This window comes from Scophthalmus maximus, chromosome 16 (assembly GCF_022379125.1).
Source record: "Scophthalmus maximus strain ysfricsl-2021 chromosome 16, ASM2237912v1, whole genome shotgun sequence".
Lineage (NCBI taxonomy): Eukaryota > Metazoa > Chordata > Actinopteri > Pleuronectiformes > Scophthalmidae > Scophthalmus > Scophthalmus maximus.
The window spans coordinates 14,611,175-14,627,229 of NC_061530.1; the positions used below are offsets into that span (position 1 = coordinate 14,611,175).

The 16,055-nt window shown below is 43.5% G+C and overlaps 1 protein-coding gene across 20 annotated transcripts in view; it reads right to left on the reverse strand.

Annotated features, from left to right (window-relative positions):
* The window catches only part of LOC118287080 (calcium-activated potassium channel subunit alpha-1), a 70,693-nt gene that overhangs the window by 46,887 nt on the left and 7,751 nt on the right, over positions 1-16,055 (reverse strand). For all 20 annotated transcript variants that reach the window (XM_047327771.1, XM_035611849.2, XM_047327772.1 and 17 more), the window contains exon 3: positions 14,320-14,454. In XM_047327771.1, the coding sequence (XP_047183727.1) occupies positions 14,320-14,454 (135 nt within the window). The remainder of the gene's footprint in view (positions 1-14,319; positions 14,455-16,055) is intronic.

Genomic DNA, 16,055 nt, shown 5'->3' on the forward strand with positions numbered 1-16,055 from the left:
GTGCACAAGAGCAGAGAAAAGATGAGCCATCCTGAAGCTGAGTAGAGCAATTGCAGACTGATATATGGCTATCAATTTATGTTTTCACTTCAGATGTTTTCTAATGGAACCTAACATGTTTTTAAAGGGTGAAAAAAGTTGCGAAGCTTACAGTTTCCTCCTCAGTTCGAATCAACAGAATTCTTTCTTTTTCAGTTAATGAATTCTATTCAGCAAATGCTTTATTCAGGAAGCATCACTACATGAACAGTCCAGCCTTGTAAATCACATCTGTCTGTAACCATTCATTTTGTGTATAATCATTTTTTGTATTGGCAGTGAATCATCAGCAGTAATTAGCCCATCCATTAACTTTACCACAAGATAATTTAACTACATGCATTGTGATTTCATGTTTGTGTGCATCTAATAAATATAAAGGAGCTAAAAAATGTTTTTTTTCAATGGACCTTTAATCGAATGTGTCACCTTCGTCATCGTCGTTGTCCCGACTAACTCGACTTTGTTGACAAGGCTCTTGCACAGTTTATCCTTCGCTCAGGGTGATGACAGCGAATAAGCATGTTTACAACAACAGCCATAAACGTGACGGACCGCAGCCCCGAGAAACACACAGACACTGGATGAACATTTGAGACATTTGCGGTGTCGCGACCGTTGAACACAGGGTCCGTTACAACTGACAGGACGTCTGTGACACGTGACGCAACTTCAACTCCACAATCGAGTAATGTTATTGTCAAATTGTTCAATTACACATGCAAATATAGGCTCTACCTGTAACTTTGAATTATATGGTTGCAAAAAGAGACTGATTGGGCCTTTAAGAGACAGCTGCGTCCCCGTTCAGCTCAAACCTGTATTCAACGGCTGTGTCTGCATGTGCCCCATGCTTGTGGCGACAGGCAAAGACAACACTTGCATAATAATGGGGTCTTGGATGGTACCCTCCTCAAGCATGATCTTAATATAACCTTCCCAGCATGTGCTTCATAAAAAGCTGGCATCTGGCCGCATGAGAAATTATTATTAAACAATCCAAATCACTGCAAAGAAGCTTTTTTCGTGCCGTGTCACTCAGATTAATGGTCATAGGCAGGAAAAAACACTAGAAAAAAACTGCATCATTGGTTAATCACTAACGACAGGAACCCATTCATTCACATAATAACTGTGTTCTTCACTTTGGATTTCCCCTAAGCTTAACAGTGGTAGCACCTTTCAGCTTATTGTTTTGGTTTTATTGCCTGAACAATATCGCAACCAGCTGTTTTACACAAGCAAGCTCTGATAAACCGACTCAATGAAAGAAAACTTATCATTGGCAAGGCAAGAAGCCTTTTGCTCTTGGGGTCAGACTTGGGCTAAACCCAGATAAACAAAAATGAGATCTGAATGCACTGTCCTCATTCCATTTATCAGAGTAGGCAGCTTCATTCAAAGAACTGTAATTCGATTTAGTATATATAAATGCATTAGATCTAAATGAAAACCTAAATAACAGCTTAGGAGTAAGTGTGACATGACTCATCGTCAGACAAGATAATCCGTTTTCATAATGGGCTGCAGTCACTGACGACAGCAGCAGAAGGATGGTGATAGATATTATACAATTCCCCACACATGTGTGGTAAGAAATTTAGCTCATTGTGTGTCACTCTGATCCTTCACAAGCTGCTTTGTCAATCTGGTCGTGATTCACAACTGAGGCTGAAGCTGAAGGACATGGAGCTGAGACCGTGTCAGCCTGTTGGCGGTGGGATCAGTGACCCTGCCAGAGCTATTTCTCCCACCTCTGGGCTGCCCTATCAAGGACATTAGACTGATCGGCCGTCACCCATCGATCGGCTTGTGAACTGCTGATTTCAATCCTTGAGTTTAGCATTTTGACCGGCGCCATCTTGGTTTGTGGAAACTAAAGTAACCATATTTGGAGGAGCAGGAGGTGTGGCCTGACTGAAGGCTAGTCCACTGCACGGCCACATATATACCAGGAGAAGACTGAAGTCTTTGAACCCAGTGTTACGTACAGTTTAGAAAGGGAGGAGAGAAAACATTACCACAGTTATTATAATCATATCTAATTACATGTTTCATTAATTTGTTTTGGTCACGCAAATATGTTTCGGAACTTTGTGCCAGGAAAGTTGCTCGAGTTGTGAAATACTCCCTCATTGTTATTATAAACCTCTGCAGCGTTCAGGCGTCTGATAAACTTTCCGACCGATCTGTTGCTCCGGGGGTTTTCTAGGCATGACACTGTGATTCCCCCTCTGGATATAATGAAACACCCGAGACATTCTGAGCTTTCAGCATATAGTGAGGCTTCACCCCCCACCTCTGAGCTGAGGGGATTATAGGCAGGAGTAGCTCAGTGTCATCCCCTGGCCAGATAAAAATGGAGAGCGACACTGAATCACAGTGCACCTATGCCACAGAGGGCTCTTTAGAAGTGGTGATCTCCAGAATCCCCTGAAGTGGACATTAAAGTGTCCAGTCATGATGAATGTAAATAATAATTGTATCACGTGTCCTCGGATTTGCCTGAGTTACGACTCTAAGAAGGGGTTAGCAATCAGGCGCTAACGGTTTTTAAGGATCTTCTTTGCCTAAGTGGACCAACTCAACAGGTCAAACTCTTATAACTGGAGCCGTTATCAGACACGAATTCAGAAAAATGTGTTCGGACATTCTGTAGCGTCTGGGTAGAGCATGCAGAAGGCAGGACACGATGACTGTTTTTGATCGCAGTCATCAATGCGTCCACTCGCTCGCAGAGATTTCCCTGCTGTACGGGCTCACATGGAAATTGTACTAGGGGGTTGACAGGAAAAGTTCCAGAATATGTCCAGACCAACAATTGTTGACATTTGTGTTCCCACAAACTGCCCCTCTGGGAAATTTCAGGAAATTGTACGATCCTCAGTGCATGTCTGAAAGCAGCATAACTTCCCGATGTTTTTATGACATACGCTGTCGTCTTTCACAGCACCAGCTCCTCACCGACCTGAGAAGACGTGACTCACACTTTGGAAACCTCTATGTTGCTCCAACTGGACTTCCTGGATCATATGTCATTGGCTCACCAGTGCCTAAAGCAACCGACCCTCGCTAATGCAGTTTTTCAGTCTGAAGGCTCGGTTTCAAAAATATTCAAATTCATATCATAAAGCTTCATTTGACTTTCATTAATTTCATTTCATTAATTCAGCTCTGAATTATACATGAGTTTCACTGTACATGGGGAGACACTTGAGTATAACGTACAGTACGAATTGAATTGTTAAATTTCCTCTTCAGAGTCCCTGTAAACCCTTACAGGCCCAGTGGGAGTCGGGATCGGCTGAATACAATATTCAGGCTTGTGCTGCATCATTCAGAATGTTTCCCGGGATGAGGCTTCTCTCTCCTGTGCCTGCGACTTTCACACTCACCATACAGACCGTTGGGTTTAAAGGATTTCTCACTCATCTTTTCTATAAAAGCAGTTTATTCCTTTGTCTTGCAGGCCTCCCGCGGAGCCGCATGCGGCAGTTTCAACATCTTTTGGGATCACCATCAAAATTGACATCAATCCCAGAGGGATAGACCTGCTATTCAGTGGTAATGTCATAATTCCCAAAAGTGGATGCATTCACTTTCAAAGGGAACCAACAGCACAATTCACAGGACTAACTACAGCAATGAAAATGTAGTGTATGTTTATGATATTATATAATTTGATCATTAGAACTGTTCATTTCACACGAGTTTTGTTTGCCTTTTTTGCCTAAAATAGGAAATAATATCTTGTCGGAGACCTTTACTAATAAAACCCGTTGAGCAAAGATGGATTGATGGATCAACAAATCACATTTAATACTTTACCATTGAAAAGTAAAAAAAAATCTAATTTCCAACAGGTTCCTAGGTTTTTAAAACAAAGACAATATATGAAATATCTTTTGGTGGAGTCTGATAGTCAAATTTGTGCAGTGGACCAACTGCAAATTATCTTGACATTTGAGGGAATGGAACTGGACGATTTACATAAACCAGTTTAGGTAAATGAGAAGCAGTGGAGCGTTCCTCTTCGTATCCACTTTTGCCATGAGACAAACTGGCTACAGCGACACGGCACAACCCGGAAATAAGTTGTCACTTAGTATCTACCTCACAAGAATGTGCAAATTATATATTTGCTGTTTTTATTAGGTGGAGATACTGGGCACCAGCCCAAAAATAATTACCCATGCCCGAAAACCTAAACAAAAGCAATGACAAACATCTTGGAGGGAACGAGAAGCCTGTAATTTTCCACCCAGAACAAATATTAGGTCGCTCTTAAGTCTTTGTCAACTTGAAATTTAATGGAGGCCATGTCACACTAATGTGCATTATAAAATAAACGCTTCTGGCTAGATTATTTACACATGCTATGCTTTGTGTTACAGCCACACCAGACCGAACGCTTGTAAAACTAAAAGGACTGTTTGTTTGTGCAGCCAAAGCAAACATGAGCTCTGATTTACTGTACCTCTCGAACAGATGAAGACACACCAAACTATTTGGTTATGGTTAGGAAAAAATCTCCTTCATGCTTTGAACTTTCGACTGTGTAACTTACGGATATATCTCAAGATTTCAATATACACTGATAAAATTATAAACGCAACACTTTTGTTTTTGCCCCCATTTTTCATGAGCTGAACTCAAAGATCTAAGACTTTTTCTATGTACACAAAAGGCTTATTTCTCTCAATCATCGTTCACAAATCTGTCTAAATGTGTGTTAGTGAGCACTTCTCCTTTGCCGAGATAATCCATATCAAGATGTTGATTAGACGGCATGATTATTGCACAGGGTGTGCCTTAGGCTGGCCACAATAAAAGGCCACTCTAAAATGTGCAGTTTTATCACAGCACAATGCCACAGATGTCGCAAGTTTTGAGGGAGCGTGCATTTGGCCTGCTGACTGCAGGAATGTCCACCAGAGCTGTTGCCCGTGAATTGAATGTTGATTTCTCTACCATAAGCCGTCTCCAATGGCGTTTCAGAGAATTTGGCAGGACATCCAACCGGCCTCACAACCGCAGACCACGTGTTACCACACCGGCCCAGGACCTCCATATCCAGCATCTTCACCTCCAAGATTGTCTGAGACCAGCCGCCCGGACAGCTGCTGCAACAATCGGTTTGCATAACCAAAGAATTTCTGCACAAACTGTCAGAAACCGTCTCAGGGAAGCTCATCTGCATGCTTGTCGTCCTCATCGGGGTCTCGACCTGACTGCAGTTCGTCGTCGTAACCGACTTGAGTGGGCAAATGCTCAAATTCGATGGCGTCTGGCACTTCGGAGAGGTGTTCTCTTCATGGATGAATCCCGGTTTTCACTGTACAGGGCAGATGGCAGACAGCGTGTATGGCGTCGTGAGGGTGAGCGGTTTGCTGATGTCAACGTTGTGGATCGAGTGGCCCATGGTGGCGGTGGGGTTATGGTATGGGCAGGCGTATGTTATGGACAACGAACACAGGTGCATTTTATTGATGGCATTTTGAATGCACAGAGATACCGTGACGAGATCCTGAGGCCCATTGTTGTGCCATTCATCCACGACCATCACCTCATGTTGCAGCGTGATAATGCACGGCCCCATGTTGCAGGGATCTGTACACAATTCCTGGAAGCTGGAAACATCCCAGTTCTTCCATGTATCGGCCTATACGACAGCGTGTTCCAGGTCCTGCCAATGTCCAGCAATTTCGCACAGCCATTGGAGAGGAGTGGACCAGCATTCCACAGGCCACAATCAACAACATGATCGACTCTATGCAAAGGAGATGTGTTGCACTGCGTGAGGCAAATGGTGGTCACACCAGACACTGACTGGTTTTCAGACCCCCCCCCGGACCCCACCAATACAGTAAAACTGCACATTTTAGAGTGGCCTTTTATTGTGGCCAGCCTCAGGCACACCTGTGCAATAATCATGCTGGCTTATCAGCATCTTGATATGCCAGACCTGTGATGTGGATGGATTATCTTGGCAAAGGAGAAGTGCTCACTATCACAGATTTAGACAGATTTGTGAACAATATTTGAGAGATATAAGCCTTTTGTGTACAAAGAAAAAGTCTTAGATCTTTGAGTTCAGCTCGTGAAGAATGGGGGCAAAAACAAAAGTGGTTTGTTCAGTGTACAATCATATGTTAGTTGTTGTGAGCACTACCATATTCTCTTCCACACGTCACAAGAGGAGCAGGTCAAAAATAACCAGTGAACTTTCACAACAGCTGCCGTCCAAATTACAGTAGGAGACAGCTTGATGCAGGTTGATTTATGATTTAGTATAAATAATACCGTCTCTGAATGCGTCATGTGTTCAACATGACTGCCATTGATAGAACTATGGATAATAAAATCACATATTTGAACATAAAAAACAGCCATATTCCTTATCTTAGTGCAGTGAACATCAGAGGAAAATGTCAGTATCCTCCAGAGAATTGGGGGTTTGCCTGGGGTGAGAGTCCGCAGGGCGTCCACGGCAACTCACACTTCCTGATTCACTCCGAAACCCAACATCAAGACAGCGAGCTCTAATCTGTGCCGCTCAGTGAACTTCAGAAAACGCAGCGTGGGGTAACAGGTGACTGCAGGTTTCTATTGAGAATCAAAAAATGAAGGGGAAAAAAATAAAAAAAATATATCTAACTCCAACTGCATGAAGGATAACACAAAAAGTACGTTTGACTTTTACAAACAAATTCACAAACTCAGCAAATTACTTCAACCAGCTGATGATTCTCCATTTTTCTGTTCAAAAGTATCATTTAGACGTTTGCCTTGGTGCAAGTTTTCACTTTAGCGTGGTATTTACTAAAACTGCACACGTACATGAGCCCAGTCGCAGTTGCATAAAGATGATCGGCTTACAGTGCCGCTAATTCAAATCTGATGCTGCTGTTTTGAAGCATTTTGTGTGTTTACTTTTGCTGAACTTGATATACTGGTTGAATTACAACTTGGAAAAAGGAGTGTGTAACATGTTGCTGCTCTTTGCCTTCTGTTCCATTTGCTGCCATGTTCTATACTTCTGTGACAGAAGTGTCTTCATGGTCTTGACGACTAATATTTTCTCTTTAATTTTTGGGTTTACTTTTATAATTTATTTATTGTTATGGTTTGGTTTGCCCTTCAATTCCATTGTTTTCTCAATGTAACTCTGAGGTATATATAGATCTATTATTATCATAATGTTGGTGGTTTGAGTGGTATGTGTTTTATCATTAAAGGTTAAAACGAAAAATGCTCGTTTAGCTCAGCTGAAGAATGCCTGCTGAATTTTACAGTGTGGATGTAGGTTTATGGATCTTGGATCCCAGCAGACATTTGTTGTTCTTGCCACAGAGTCAATTACTTATATATTGCTCTTTTCTCTTCAAAACATTGGCTGCAAAGGGATTTCCAGAAGGGAGCCAAAAAAATTAGTCAGTAGCTCGGCCATTCAGTCCAATAACCATTATGCAGAGATATTTTAAAAAATAATGGAAATTAAAGCACCAAGAAACTGGATCCTGTCTTGTCAGATCCATACAAGTGCTCAGTTTGTGTTTCGTGTTGTATAGGTTGCACTGTAACTACCACCGGCCTGAAAACGGACACTGGTCACTGTATATAGTGAGCGATCTGATCTATGAGCGCGTCTCCTCCTTGTGAAAACAATGCTGCCATCCTTGAATATTTTGGGTCACGCCCGTTGGAGCGTCTCTCTCTCCGTCATGCTGGTTGTTCTAATTGAAGGTCTATTTGTGATTGTCTTAGTTTCTTTATAAACTCTTTCATGTGACAAGGTTGAGCCTATAACTTTCTCTCATTACACCAACACAGCCTGTTCCGCTCCATTATGAAAAACAGACCTAAACTTTTTCCATAACAGTCTGCGCCATTGTTCAGATATTAAAATGCCCATAATCAAAACATGCAGTGTAGAACCCCAAATCCCACAGTGGCTTATCCATGATTTAAGCCTTCCTGGAAGCAGACCAACCACTCTCACAGTGAGGCCCTAAGAGCTTAGGATGGGAGGGGATGGAAGAGTCTTCCCCCAGCCTCTGGCCCAGTCTGTCTCAGCTGAAATATGAGTTCGTAATTCACTCACCTCTGAGTGTTTTTAAGACAAGAAAAATCAGCCTGCAACAAGAAGGAAACTGACAAAAAACACACCCATATATAAATAAAACTCTGATGTCCAATGAAAGCGGTTGATTAGAGTTAAAAGCTGTGACTCAGCTCTCTGGCAGCTCTTCAGAGAGGAGGGGAGCGGGAGAGAAACTCTGCCCTGCGCTAACAATGGAAATGGAAATTCCTATCCTGTGTTAAAATGTAAATCATGTTCTGCATCTGGGAAGGTGGACATACTGTAACCGAAGCAGCCGCATGTATTTTTAAGGTTTGAGGGGATGCAGGTCGCGTGAGACGTTAACTCAGAGGCAGGAACATCTACAGCAGCGCGTGGCACAGAATAGATTGCAGACATTACTACATATGACTGGATTCATATTCCGCCGGTGGAGACAATTTGATCGCAATTCAGCACACAGAGCGAGGGCTGGACTTAAAGCGAGCCTTCAAGTTTATAACCCGTGTGACCCTTTTTTTGCAGCAACATCTATTAACCTCCAAATATTAATTTTCTCTAAGTGGTGGTGGAAATTAATTAAACTGAACTTGCCAAGGAAAAGCCTCTTCGATGCAAAGTGCCGGCCGCAAAAATAAACAGAGTTTCCTCCTTTATGTCTGTGAGAGGAAAGGGAACGTTGTGGTGAGCTCAGAAGACCACGTGATTGCCGGGTCATTGCGCAGCTAATGATTTTTGATGAAATCTGAAGTCAATTTTGTGACGGGTGCAGATTTCTTATTATAATATACCACTCGTGAATTGGATTTAGGGGGATGAGAGGAACGTTATCGCCACAGTCCTCTGTTCACCCTGCTCTCTGAACATGTAGCCACTCCACCAAACTAATTATACTACAACGGGGTGCTTGTGCGAAAGAAGTTCCGAATTAGAAACGCCTCCTCTCCCCCGCCCCTGGGGAGATGGTGATTATCACACCTGATACTCGCCGGTCTCCAAAACGAATGGTGCGACTGCTGCAAGTGTTGCTTTGAGCCGAATCTCAAGATCCATGCCAACATGCTGATTTCTCGCAGGTATACGTTTTACCAGGTATTATTACGACTTATGTGGTCGTTTCAAAGACCGCAGACCTCTGGCGGTCGTCCTGTACACGACCCCCCTGACCCTCTACAAGCTCATCAACCATGTGTCGGCTAAGTAAATAAAACCCCACAATGCTCTGAGGTGAAGAGTATCTATGGCGTACCTCCTGTCACTGGCAGAGGCCCCGTTTTAGGAAACCGCCGATTTCATCGCTCTATTACGTACGACATAGTTCGTCGTATGAGTTGGAGGACTTGTTGGACGTAGTATTACCTAACATTAGTAGTTAGCTTTAGTCTCACATTGTTTTCCTCTGGAAGGCCCTGACAAGACAGGCCTGGCAGCTGCTGTCGCCCGAAAATAGCGGCAGACTTAGGCGGGCGGGGATCCGAGTGACACTGGCACATTGTTCACTCTCTCGCACTGGGCGCAGTGAGAGTCACACACGATCACGCTGGCACCAGAATCCACAGGTGGCGAACGCCCTCCCCGCCGTCGCCACAAGGCCACAGGCATGTTGGTAGAATATCGGTTACACATAACAACACTGACATCCTGATCCGAAGCCAAGAGTCAACTGGGAATGTCAAGAAAAGGGCACATAGACTAAATGCTCCGAATCCTTTCATGCCCAGTTGACCACTGGCGAATACGTGACAATAAAGCAGCACTAAGCTGGATTCTCAGTCATGGAAAGGATAAGTGCTCCATCGCATGTGAATGGCACTTTGGTCATTTTATGCTGCTGCAGCGCCACAGTTACCTCCGAGAGAAGAGGGCACGTCTCCACAAAAGTGTACTCTCTCTCTCTCTCTCTCTCTCTCTCTCTCATCAGACAAAAAGCTTTTCCGTGTAGTGCTACAACTGCCGCTGCTCACCAAGCCTCTCTCTCTCAGAGGAGGAGTTTCTTATGCCTGATGAAAATGCCCTCTCTGGCCCACCTCTACACGACAGCAGTTAGGAGAGGAGAAAACTCCTTCACCCGGTCATCCAATAGGACTTCCTCGACACATTGACCCCCGGTAATCCTAGATGACACAGCAACCACTTTTTGTTTGACACCTGCCGATACTCAAAGCGACGAACAGGTTAAACGTACCTGCGGTCACAGCTTCCCCGTCGCCCACTGCGGGGAAGGGCAATAGGGCAATAGGGCAATAGTTTGTACACAAAAAGTTAAAGAAGTAATAGTGTGAAGAATCACTCTTCAAACTTTCTCATCTTCGCACACCTGGTCAGTTGCTGCTTGAAGTGTGCGTCCTTCATGTTTCGGTATATAACTAAAAATTGTTGGATGCAGCAGTCTGTGACACAGTCACACGCAGCTCAAATCATAATTATCACGTTTAGATGTCTTCAGTATCAAATGAAACCCAGATGAACTTTTTGTTGTCTGTTCATTCATGGTTACGGTGCAAACAGGAACTGTGCGTATAGCTAATGCAGTATGTCTCGAGTAAAAATAAAAATGTATACATAAAAGTGTATACGATGCAGCAGGATGGGACACTAAGAGCAAAAAAGTAATACATATATATTCCTCCACCAAGGCTAACAACCCCGATCTCATCGTTTATTCGGATCCATTAGATGGCAACAAAAAAAAAAATGTAATTCTATATTTTCCTTTTTCTTAATGAAAAAGGATGCATAGTACCATCCACATGTCAGAATCCTTTAAATAAAGAGCAAACAGCCTATTCAACAACAGGAGCCAGTTCATCTGTCTGATTTTAACACCACTGACTCTGTTTAACCTGTGACGGCAACAGGACTTAGAAATGCAAACTGATTCGTGCCAGAGGGCAGTTCTGTGCTTCCATTAATAGAAAACCTTTGTCTGGCCAGAGTAATACCCCTCCCCTCACCCTCACACACACACACACACACACCACAGACCTCTCGAACCGGGCTAAATGTCACTCAGCAGGATCCCATCATTTAAGAGAAATCACCCTTTTCCACTGAATACACTAACCTCAGATGCTCACTCTATCACACGCTCCCTTTATCTAACAGGCTCTTGAGGATTAGATTCTCAGGGGAAGTGCGACTAAGCGGGAAATAGATGCATGACATTACAGGAGACCTGCTGGGGGTTTTTTCTTACGGCACAGGTACGAGCTGAGGCCACCTGCTCAGGCCCCAAAGCGAGTTTGTGTTTGTTTTGACCCGAGCAAACAGTAACGCGATGACATTTTGGAGTCTTGTATGATGCAAAAAGTGATTGGGGGAAACGCAATAATGCATAAACTGACAGATGGATGCTCCGTCCAATCTGAGGGGTCACTGTGACCTGAAAAGTAAACACGAAGCCTCGCCACTTCTGTTTTATTTGAGAGCTCGAAGACTTGAGCGCTGATCTCCAGCAGATAAACCGTTGCAGACGGAAAGGTCGTCAGGAAGTGTCCTCCCTGCTAATCAAATAGACCCAGAGGCAAGGTCTGATCTTTTTACGATCTGCTGAGATGTGAGGCCAGACGGGCAAATGTAGATCGGGCCTCTGGGCCGTCCACGGGGCCGCCTGCACCTGTTAATCACTCAACATCCACCCAGAGAGGTAAACATCCAGCTCAGTGTGCCGCTGGGATCCCATGTCCATGTCACACTAGGTAGAAATGTGTCATGCTGCACCTGTCCAAGTTGATTCTAATTTTAGTTTGAAATGACAAAAAGACCTGAAAGAAATTAATTTTGTGTAGAAGAAGAGAAAAATAAAACATTAACATTTGTCGCATGCTGTACCCGGTGTTTACAAAAGTAACTAGAGACAAACCCAGAACAGAATGTTGTTTTCTTGTCTGTCTGGTTACGTGTTTTCTTCTTCATTCCCTCTTCTTTGGCTCCCTTCTGGAAATCCCTTTGCAGCCAATGTTTTGAAGAGAAAAGAGCAATATATAAGTAATTGACTCTGTGGCAAGAACAACAAATGTCTGCTGGGATCCAAGATCCATAAACCTACATCCAAACTGTAAAATTCAGCAGGCATTCTTCAGCTGAGCCTCCTATAGTGTTTTAGTTATAAGATGTATTCTCTCCTTGACTTCATCAGCATCTCTACTTAATAATTAAAGAAGATTTAATTTGGTAAAATGAATAAGATGACTGATTTACATGCACTACTGTTAGTGTATCATAGAAAAGAGCTGTAATTTCTGGCCATTGTTTAAAGAGACGTAAAGTTAAAAACCAGCTACTGGCCTTTATCAAAGATTGAGAGAGAGAATGAATCAAAGTATTGAGAATAATATCAAATCTGTTTCAGAATGGAGAGCAAATTGGCTGCTTGAAAAAATTATGTTTTAGAATAATGTGACGGAAGAAGTGGGAATAGCAGTTCACCCTTAAAAACAGACAGATAAATTTATATCTCACACACACACACACACACACACACACACACACACACACACACAGACACACACTCAGCCTTTCATTTAAGCCACCACAAGCTCTTACTAGCCAGTGAAATTCCCTCTCAGCTGGCCTGGAAATAGGCTTTAATGTGCCCCCTAAACAGGCCGACGTGGAAAACGCACACATCTGCTGTGTCTAGGTAAGCTGCAGTTGCCAAGGTTACGGACGAGCTCCCGCTAAACAGTTGTGTGTCCGGCCATCGTTGAGACAGAGCACTTGAGCTGCTCGCTCACACACACGCACGCACGCACGCACGCGTTGAGTTGATTGGTGATTTGAGTGAAATGCAAGGAAACACAGGACGGCAGGACATCACGCTTCGTTGAGCAATATGTTGCTGTCACCATTATCCGTCACTATAGCGTCTGTGCACACGATGCACTAACAGAAGGTGCCGTGGGGACAAGTTCACTTCAGCCTGAGCCCTCAGTTTCATATGACATTTGGAGGAAGACGGAGAAAATGTGCTGTTTTTAGCCCAAACAGAAAGCTAAAAAAAAAAGAGAAAGTGTTTATTCCACTCCTGGTATTAATCACCGCCCTATCAACATGACTACATCCACGAAAAGCAGGAGCACTAAACATTATGACCAGAATGTCAGACGTGATGTGTTTGTCACAGGGGTAGACTGGAAAATACATCTTTACAGCTACAAGTAGATTTGACAGTTTATTCTAAAGTAGCATTCACAAAGAAGCCTTCCATCTTCGTGTCTTTCCAACAGGGTCCATTGCTCCTTTCATCCTGTTTTTGTCCTGCAACAATTAAGTAAGTGTCTAATGAATATTCCACCTCACCCATAATTCTTGGGTGTGGGTGCCCAAACAGAATTCTTGATTAACAACCTCCACACGCTGAGCCAGCTGGAAATGCTGCACCACATTTAGGGGACTGGGTGAAAGTGGAATCAAGCCATGAGCACTGCGGCAAGCCTTCGCGTGGCACACCCGTTTCATTTCATCACTCCCCAGGCTTACAACTGACATTGCCAGGTGTTTTTTAACAAATCAAACACTCCGGTGAAATAATAACGTACTCTAGAATCTCTCTTTTACAACACTGTGGGACCGGTTGCAGCAAAATTAGGAACTGGTGAGGTCAACGTGGTCGTGTGATCTGCACGTGACAATGTCGACAGACAGAGCATGTGCAATGGGAACCACTTCTGTAGACCACATGCAATTGGTAAATTGTATAGGTCCCTCCCTCCCTTCTGGATCTGTTCCTCTGCAATGTGAGGGCATTATGAGGCGTCTGACCTTAATACAGCATTTAAATCTCCACTTTTTGTTGCCCTGACTGGATGTTTGTTTTGATGCGTTTGCCTCCCCTGTCTGGGAGATAATCTTGCAAGATAAGCACTTCAAAACCGTATATTCACGTTTCAGACAAGCAGCAATAAATTCAAGGAAAATTCCAGCATGCCTGATTTGTGGTTTGTCAGATGCAAGCTCCTCCTGAGCAAGGTTTCTTGCTTGCCCTATAATAATAAACATTTTTCATGAGGCGCACTATGAACATGTTCAACCCTAAGCCAAGCTGTCATGAAGATCATCGGGATGATAACGATCAGCTGTCACGCTTCATCCCACCGATGTCTTAACTGACGGGCTCCACGCGCCACGTAGGCTTAAGTAGCTCGGGATGTCAATCAAAGATTAAACCAAGGATGATGACTGAGTTTTGAACTCACCAGGACTCTTCCTGTCAGCGTCTGAGCGGATATCATGACTCCGGCCCAGTCTTTGACTGAGGTCATCCAGCCCACCTCACTGGCCGCGGCGCCGTCCTTTTTGATGCCATCGACTGTGGTGATCCGATGGACCTCCTGAAAGAGACAAGAATGGAGAACTTAACAGTGAGGAACTCTGACCAGAGAACAGTAAATGGTCCATTTTTATAAACTCTCTAAAAGTAAAACAAAGTTATTTTTTTCCACACCTTTCCTTTAGACGTTCCTGGGAACAAAGGACCAGAATAGTAATAAATTCAGCACAGGAAAAGACATGCTTTGCAGTTTCAGCATTAAAGGAGACATATTGTGCTTTTTCAATTCATCCTTTCTCCTCTATATAGGTTTTTTTGTGTATGTTAAAAGGTCTGCAAAGTTAAAATGCTCTTGAACACAACTGGGTGTGTTTGAATTTTTCTCTAATAAAATAAATACATTCAAATACAAAATACATAATTACAGCTGCCTGCAGCATCTGGAAACAAAGTTCGTGAAAGTACCGGAACAGTAAAGCTGCAAAAATGCAAAAACAGTTGGCTGGAAGATGTAAGAATGCTGAGGGGGAACCATCAAGTGATTGTGGGTTTGTCATGAAAAGCAGCCCCCGCATTGTCATTTCATTCATTGTTAATGAGAGAAACTGTATTGATTGGTGAACATAAAGGAGAACCACCTACAGAAACCCAAACTTGTCTTTTTTATTTTTTATTTAAAAGAATATCACTTACTGTGGATGACAACTGTGCAAAAACACAGCATGAATAACTGCTCAATACCCCAAAACTCACCACTTCATGAACAGAAATGCAGCATTCCTAATATGGCGACCAGGCTCAAGGCTTTGAAAATGAACCCACGCAAATGCATGCACACTTGCATACAGTAAACACACAGAGTGAGAGCAGCAAAGAGACTCCAGGACTGTATCCATGGCAGCCACTGAGCTCCTGGTGTTTCTGCTCCACTGAGTGAGTGGGCTGCCTGCCTGCCTGCCTGCCTGCCTGCCTGTCTGTCTATTTGTCCGTCTGTCTGCTGGGACTGGCATGATTCACAGAGCAGGAAATCAAGACAGGATGCGGAGGTTAGCAATGATCACTGATGTATAAAAAGGCCTCAGCCTCAAGGCCAACAGGACGAGGACTCTTTACTCTGCGACATCCTCTCAACTCCCTCCAACCTTAATGGTGCCACACATCACTCTCTCTGAAGGCTTTCTGCTCCTCATGCAGAATTAGTTGATGCAGTTGATATAGTCCGAGGGGATCTCAGCATGCCACATTCCCCAGATGCAGGACGGACTATTGTCTGTCCATGCAATAGGGCAGCCAGCTCCAAAAAAAAAATCCTGGTGTGCAACTATGCAACATGTGTTGTGCTTCCACGCCACCATAAATCATTTTTGTAAAGCAGAGAGGGTACAGCACAAATGAAGTAATGAATGAATGAATATGCTCTGCAACACACAACTATGGACTATACCGTGGTGATGAGACGACAAGAGCATCTGTTCGACAGCAGGTTTATGAAGATGAAAGGTGGGAAAAATAACAGAAATCCTTAACTTGAAATAGAGGCGCCTGATGAGATCCTCTACTTATGTTATTGTCATTACATCCCTGTGCATTAGTCTGTTTCGGTACTGTACACTCACTAAGGTTGTACCCCCATGAAAACTGCCCACAAATAATGAGTATTTA